Source organism: Myotis davidii, unplaced genomic scaffold (assembly GCF_000327345.1).
Source record: "Myotis davidii unplaced genomic scaffold, ASM32734v1 scaffold1717, whole genome shotgun sequence".
In the NCBI taxonomy this organism is placed as follows: Eukaryota; Metazoa; Chordata; class Mammalia; order Chiroptera; family Vespertilionidae; genus Myotis; species Myotis davidii.
In genome coordinates, this window is record NW_006287955.1 from 524,350 (window position 1) to 532,418 (window position 8,069).

General features: G+C 57.6%; 1 protein-coding gene across 1 annotated transcript in view; it reads left to right on the plus strand.

The window, feature by feature from the left end:
* Positions 1-821: 821 nt before the first annotated feature.
* The window catches only part of MROH5 (maestro heat like repeat family member 5), a 58,355-nt gene continuing 51,107 nt past the window's right edge, over positions 822-8,069 (plus strand). The window contains exons 1-4 of the mRNA XM_015561419.1: positions 822-901; positions 4,610-4,791; positions 5,655-5,800; positions 6,592-6,720. Coding sequence (XP_015416905.1) covers positions 822-901; positions 4,610-4,791; positions 5,655-5,800; positions 6,592-6,720 — 537 coding nt within the window. The remainder of the gene's footprint in view (positions 902-4,609; positions 4,792-5,654; positions 5,801-6,591; positions 6,721-8,069) is intronic.

Genomic DNA, 8,069 nt, shown 5'->3' on the forward strand with positions numbered 1-8,069 from the left:
CAGCTGGAACCTGGCTCCACCACTGACTGCTGTGCGGCCTCCAGCCAGCGCCCGGCCCTCTGAGCGGCATCCCAACGCCAGGGTAGGGGTGAGTGTGCCCAGCTCCCCAGCTGCCGCGAGGAGTGCCCGCCGGGCCGGGAGCCCGAAGCCAGCAGAGGTGTGGCCCCCGTGCTGACAGTGCCCAGCCTCCTGAGAGGCTCCTGGGAGACCGGCACCGCGGGCCCAGAGGGACACTCAGACCCCAACGTCTCACATGGCGAGAGGTAGGGCAGAGGGCACACGGTCAGAGGCCACGGCGTGTCCCTCCTCCAGGGGCTGAGGCTGCCGCGGCGTGGACCGCCGCCCAGCGTGATGGAGCCACACAGAACCCTCGCTCTGCGTGGACCGTGTAGTCGCTACCGACTGCTGTGTAACAAACGGCCCCGCCCTCAGTGCTTACACGGCAGGCGCTTCCTCTCCACGATTCCCGGGCCAGGGGTCTGGCAGAGCCTACCTGGCCTTCTGTCTCCCGGCCTCTCCCAAGGCTGCAGTCACGGGGCTGCTCCGTGGGCATCACAGGGGCAGCCGGGAGCCAGAGGCGGGGTCGGGGGGCCAGGTCCAAGGCCACAGGGGACACAGGTGCAGGCACCCACACGCGGCTGTGTATAGAGCCCCAGGCCGGTGCCACAGCTCTGTCCCTGCAAAGGTGCCCTGGATGCTGGAACCATTGTGACCTCAGGGGTGAGGTCAGAGCTGGCAGAACTGGGGAGGGGGAGCCCAGCGATAGGCTGCCCCGCTGGCATGAGGACAGGGCCTGTGGGTCCTCCACGCCGCACCCCAAGATGGACGGGCAGCATTCGGAAACGCAACACAGCCACACCACGGCTGACAGGACGTCCTCAGCCCTGTCCCCAAGCCCTAGGTCAGCCAGTGCCGGGCCCAGGCCTGGGGGTCCTGGGAGGGGACCGATGCCCCCTTCCCACAGTGCCCTGGCCTCTCCCTCTTGGGGAAGAGCCTCCAGGCCTGAGCTGAGGAGGGAGTGGTCCTGCAGCCGCGGGGGAGGGGTGCAGCCCTTGGCGGGCGGAGAGGCGGCTGGGAGGGAGGAAGCCTGAATTCAGCCTCGTGGCTGCTGACCGCTTGTGAGGACCAAAGGCGCGGCCAGCCGCCTGTCCGTCCAGCCCGCACGCCTGCGCTCTGGGAGTGGACAGAGGGCAGGCTGCGCGGCTGCTCCCCTGAGGTCAGCTTCTTTATGAAACACACACAGGTTTCCATGTTGGTTCCAGAGAGGGAGGGAGGGAGGGAGGGAGGGAGCGAGGGAGGGATAAACATCAGTGATGAGAGCATCATCGATCGGCTGCCTCCTGCACGCCCCACACGGGGGGTCGAGCCTGCAACCCAGGCCTGTGCCCTGACGGGATGGAACCGTGAGCTCCTGGTTCATAGGTCGACGCTCAACCCCTGAGCCACGCCGGCCGGACAAGCTTCAGCTCTTCAGGGAACGTTCCTCTATGGCCCTGGGGCCCCTCTGTCCTGCGCAGGCCCTAGGGGGAGCCCCACATTCCTCCCTGCCCCCTGGGCCCCAGGATGGAGGGAGCCCTCCCTGGGACCCGGGGAGGCCCAGCTCCCCACCCACTCCGGGCGGTTCCGGACCTGCTCTGGCCTGTGAGCCCCTCCCTCGCGCTTCAGCGGTCCTGGTCCGCGCCTGTCGCCTCCTCTGTGTCTGGGTGCCTCCGGGTGAGACACCCCAAGTCTGCAGCTATGCTCTGGTCCCACTGAGTGTCTGTCCCATTTGTCAGTCATTCGGTTCCCGTTCTCACTGGGCGGTATTTCTACGGACAGAACACAGTTTACGGGCTTGCCAGTTCAGGACATCGGGTGTTTCGCGTGGGGCGATTACCAATAAAGCCGCGTCGACATTTGCGGACAGATTTCGGGGTGAACCGACCTACGTTGTCCTTGCCCTCGGGTAGGCGCCTGGTGCGGAAGGCTGAGCCGCGGTCAATGTTTAAGCGCCCTCCGCACTGGCTGCGCGTTTTGCATCCCCACCGGCCACGCAGGCATCCGGTGACCCGACCACCTCACCAGCACGCGGCCGGTCCGCTCCCGCCTCTGCCCGTTCCCGCCGGCGGGCAGCGACACCCGCTGCGGCTTCATGCGTTGCTCTTGTGGGAAAAGAGGCCGGGCTCTGTGTGTGGGTGTGTTTGCCGACTGCCGGTCTCCGTGGGTGGGATGTCTGTCCGCTCCTCGGTCCGCCCGTTGGCCGGTGGTTGGTGATCTCAGTTTGTGTTGTGATCTCTGTGTATCGGGTCCAGGCCTTGGTCAGACATGTGATTGGCCGGTATTTCCTCCGGGTCCACCGCTGATCTTCCCGTTTTGCTGACAGGTGTCCTTCCCAAAGCAGAGATCCTTCATTCCGATGAAACCCAATTTTATGATTTTTTTTCTTCTTCTTTTATGGATAGTGCTTTTGGTGTCCCTGTAAGAAGTTTTTGTCTAAACCAAGATCATGGAGATGTTCTCCCGATATTTTCTTCTAGACGTTTTAGAATGTCAGGTGTGACTTGTAGGTCTCTGATCTATTTTTATTTAATTTTTGTACAGAGTTTGAGGCAGGAGTCAGGGTTTTTTTCCGTGTGTGTATCCAATGATTGCAACACCATGCGCTGGTCCTTTCTTAATTGAATGGTTTTTGCACCTTTATCACAAATCAATTGGCCTGTATGTATGCGTCTTTTCGTGGACTCTCTCTTGCTCTATTTATTTATATATACTTTCGTCATAACATATCTTCTCTTCTACGACAGCTTTGTAATAAATCTTGAAATTAGTCGTGTTGTTCCTCCCATATTGTTCCTCAAAATTGTTTCAGCCATCTCCGTTCCTTCACTTTTCCATATAAACTTTAGAAACAAATTGTCGGTTACTGCAAAAAAAAAAATCCTCCTAGGGTTTTCAATGGAATTGTATTAAATATTTAGATAAATTTGGAGAAAATTTATATCTTAACAATATCAAGCCTTCCAGTCCATGAACATGGTATGTCTCTTAGGAAAGTCTCCTTCATGTCTTTCATCATTATTTGGTACTTCACAGAATGCAGATCTTGCCATTATTGATTAGTTGTATACCTAAATATTCTCATGATCTTTAGTGCTATTGCCTATGGTACCTTTTGTACTTCAATCCCATTTCTTTATTGCTAGCTTATAGAACTATGACTGGCTTTTGCATACTGACTTTACATTTGCAAATGTGATCAATTCACTCTTTAATTTTAGTAGCTTTTTGTATGGGGAACCGCAGGAGGATTTGGGATGACATGACCTGACCTGTTTCTCATGTAGTGCAACGAGTGGGTGGATAAAATATTGCAAAACAAACTTTCTAATGTGCCGCTGCCCCACCTGCTCCCAATGCCCTCTGACCGCCCCCAGGACCCCACCTGGGATGTGCGGTGGCCAGGACAGTCTCCCATGGTCCTGGAAGGTCCCCAAGTTCATATAAGAGCTGGTGCCAGGGATGCCATATCCGAAACCCCCCATCCTACCAACTCTGTCCCCCCAACACTGGCTGAGAAGTCAGGGCCTCTGGCAATGCTGCCAACTCAAGTGTCCCTGAAGCCCTAGCTGGTTTGGCTCAGGGGATAGAGTGTCAGCCTGGGTTTCATTCCTGGTAAGAACACATGCCGGGTTGTAGGCTCGGTCCCCAGTGTGGGGCATGCAGAAGGCAGCTGATCAATGATTCTCTCTCATCATTGATGTTCCTATCTCTCTCTCCCTCTCCCTTCCTCTCTGATATCCCGTATAATAAAAGGCTCATATGTAAATCGACCAAACAATGGAATGACCGGTCACTATGACATGCACTGACCACCAGGGGGCAGACACTCAATGCAGGAGCTGCCCCCTGGTGGTCAGTGCACTCCCACAGGGGGAGTGCCCCTCAGCCAGAAGCTAGGCTCACGACTGGTGAGCGCAGTGGCAGTGGCGGGAGCCTCTCCCACCTCTGTGGCGGTGCGAAGGATGTCCGACTGATGGCTTAGGCTCTGCGGGGAACAGGCCTAAGCCAGCAGTCAGACATCCCCCAAGGGTTCCTGAACTGCAAGAGGGCACCGGCCAGGCTGAGGGACGCCCCCCACCCCCCTCCAGTGCAAGATTTTCTTGCATCAGGCCTCTAGTGTATGTATATACACCTTTTTTATTTTTTTAAATATATTTTATTGATTTTTTTACAGAGAGGAAGGGAGATAGAGAGTTAGAAACATCGATGAGAGAGAAACATCGATCAGCTGCCTCCTGCACACCCCCCACTGGGGATGTGCCCACAACCCATGTAAATGCCCTTGACCGGAATCGAACCTGGGACCTTTCAGTCCGCAGGCCAACGCTCTATCCACTGAGCCAAACCGGTTTCGGCATATACACCTTTTTTAAAAGAGTGTCCCTGAGGCTGCAAGACTGGCGCCCTCCTCCCAGGGCTTGGTCAGTCCACTGAACAGAAGGGTGGACGCCTGGAAGGAAGTGATCCAGCCTGACCCAGACCAAGGCACCTTCAGTGTCCCCCGCGCTCACACCCATGAACACACACAGGGCGCCAGGTGCTTACACCCAGGAGCCCTTTTCTGTTTCAGAATCTCCTCCTGCATCTCGGAATCCACAAAGGACCTGTCCTATGGAAGGGACCCTCAGACCTCTGCCCACCAGGACAGACCAGCGCACCCCCCCACCATCTTCCTGTGCAAGTCCGACATCAGCCAGGCGGCCCTGGGGCCCCAGGCACACAAGATGTTCTTGGAGAAAGCCTACAACGCAGGTGACCCCCGGCCCTGGGACTCGGTTCCGGCACTTTCCATCATGGCCCTCCACCCCAAGAGGTCCCGGGGATGAGGCCAGGGGAGTCCTCCCTCCAGGACACGGGGACATCAGGGGTGTGGACGCTGCAGCTTTCAACAGAGAGCCCCGCATACCCTCCTTGGCCTCCTCATGCCTCCTGAGACCCCAGATCCCCCTCATGCCTCACCTCCTCTCCCCCCCACACCTTTCACACCTCAGAGCCTCCGCTTAGGCCTGGCCTGCCCCCTGAAATGCTTTCCCCTCATTCAAGGGATGACGTGCCCCAATCCTCCTAAACAAGGTTAAATTGCCACCTCCTTTGGAAAGCCAGTCTTGATTGCCCCTCCATCTTTGTCAGGTTGTATTGCCCCTGCCCTCTGTGTGCCCAGGGCCTTTTGTACAACCACCCCACCGAACCAACGTCCACTGATGTTGGGCATGGCTCCCAGAGCTGGGCCCTGACTCCTCTGTGAGCCCCACACACAGCCCTACAACCACCCAGAGTGAACATCGTTGAATGTGAAATGACTGGATGGAGGGTGAAGGGATGGAGGGATGGATGATGAGTTTATGGATGGATGGGTGGGTGGATGATGCATGGATGGGTCAACGGGTGGGTGGGTGGATATATTTATTAATGGCTGGATTGGTGGGTGAGTATAAAGATGGACAGACAAGTGGATGATAGATGTATTGATGAACAAACATAAGTATGAATGTATAGATGGATCAGTGGATAGGTGGGCGACAGATGAGTACGGAAATGGATGGACAGAAGGATGGTTGAATCGGTGACTAGGACGGAATACGACTCCTCCCTCACACCCGCTGCCTGTGCCGCAGCCATCTGCTTCAAGATGCTCCGAGACCTGAACGGCTCAGACCCCGTCCGCCTGAAGTACATCGTCAAGAAGGTGCAGAGCATGGCGTACAAAGCCCCCAACCTGGTGCTGGAGACCATCCACGACTACTTTGCCGACAACCCTGAGGTGGGCCTTGCTCGGGCCACTCCCGAGAGGCGGGGGAGCAGAGGGGAGGGCTGGAGCCCAGGGCGGGCTCAACGCTTGGCTTCTCCGTGCAGCAGCCACATGGTTTGGGGCAAGTCAATCTCCTCGTGTCCGATGGGCTTTGGGGGGTGGGGGGAGAAAAGTGGGCCAACAGGCGTTGACTGACCAGAGAACAACCTCATGATACAAATCTTATGATCCCCATAGACGAGGACACTGGGGCTTAGGGAAGGGAGCTGACTGCCTAAAGCCACAGAGCCATCAAGTGGCAGAGATGGGTGCCTGGATGATGATGGGTGGGTGGGTGGATGGATGGGTGATGATGGGTGGGTGGGTGGATGATAATGGGTGGGTTAGTGGGTGGGTGGTTGGATGGATGATGGGTAGGTGAGCAGGTAGATGGATGGATGGATGGATGGATGAATAGATGGATGATAGATGAATGGATGATGAATGGGTGGATGGATGGATGGATTGCTGGGGAAGATGTGTGTGAGTGTTAATAAAGGAGTAAATAAGTTAAGAAATAAATAAACGGGCTTTCGAGATGAAATTCCACTAGCAGTTCCCTGAGGGTAGGGACAAATTTTTATTCCTGTCTCTAGTTCAAGGCCTGCATACAGTAGGTGCTCGCTAAGTGGATGTTGGAAAATGGCCCAGTGCATCCACTTGGGATCTTTCCCTTGGGGCCTCCTCCCTCTCCCTCCCCCACCACGTTCTCACTGGCGACTCCCAACGTGTCCCTGAGCCGCTGTCCACTCTGCCGCCCACAGATCTCCGACCGGCACCGGTTCCGGCTGTTCCACATTCTGGAGACCGTCATCGGGGCCAGTGGCTCCCTGGAGGAGACCTGGGCGCACGCCTTCATGAGACTGGCCCTGGAGAACATGACCAAGTCCACGGTGGGCCCCTGCCCCCGGCCTCCGAGCCGGGCTAGGCCTCCACTGCCCACCCCCGTCAGGGACCCCACCTCCGATCCCCACGCCCGCCTCCTCCCTTTCCTCTTACCGTGGAGACACGTCCACAGCGGCATCTTGAGAAGGTTGCTGGGGAAGTGCAGCTTGAGGCCACGCCTTTCCCTAAATCTCTCTGTGTCTGCCCGTGGCCTCCGCGTTGGAGATGGTCTCCCTCCCCCTGAGCGGCCTGGAGGCTCCGGAGCCATCCCAGCGTCGCTCCCCCACCTCCTGCCGCCGCTGCCCGCCTCGTGCTCTGTGTCCCCGGGGCCTGCCCCGCCCGGCTGCTTTCACCGGCTTCCAGGCCCCGCGTCCTGGTCTCCGGCCGCTTGGCTCCTTTCCCTCGTTTTCTTTTTTGGTTTTGTTTTGGGGTTTTTTTGGTTTTTGTTGTTTTGTTTTGTTCATCTTCACCCGAGGATATTTTCCCATTGATTTGTAGGGAGAGAGGAAGAGAGGGGGGAAGAGAGAGAAACATCGGTGTGAGAGAGACACATCGATGGGTTGCCTCCTGCACACACCCCGACCAGGGCCCGGGTGGGGAGGAGCCTGCAACAGAGGTCCGTGCCCTTGACTGGAATTGAACTTGGGACCCTTTGGCCCACAAGCCAATGCTCTATCCTCTGAGCCAAAGTGGCTAGGGCCCACTATCCATTTTGCATCCTTAAGTGGCATACACCTCAGTCTTAATTCACCAGAAAAGTCGAATTAACCAAATGGCTTCAAACACTTGTTGTTTTGTATACCGACGCTCTCCACTGAGCCGCACCAGCCAGGGCTGCTTGGCTCCTTTCTTTGTGGAAATGGCTCAGGTGCATCCGCGGTGACCACACGTCCTGTGATGCCCGTCCTGGGCTCCGGGACGCCCGTCCGCCTGGCATCCCCGGAGGCGCTGTCCCGGGCTCCCAACACTCATCTCGCCTCCCCTTTGCCATCTCCACCCTCCGCCCGTCCTGAGGATGCGCTGTTATCATCCAGCCGCCTCCTGGGTCTCTCCTCCGCGCCTGCGCGTCTTTAACTTCCAAGGGTCTTGGTTTGCTCTCGGCTTGTTCCCTCCCCACCACGTGCGTGGTCCCCTCCCCACCGCGTGGTCCCCTCCCCACCGCGTGGTCCCCTCCCCACCGCGTGGTCCCCTCCTCCCCGCGTGGTCCCCTCCCCACCGCGTGGTCCTCTCAGCCATGTCTGCTCTCATCTGGCAGAGGGTAGTAGGGCGGGCTCTGCGGGAGGTCCCCACCTCCCTGCCCCGCGAGTCCTGCCCTGCGTGCTGGCTGCCCGGGGTCAGGAGTCAGGGCTGTGAACAC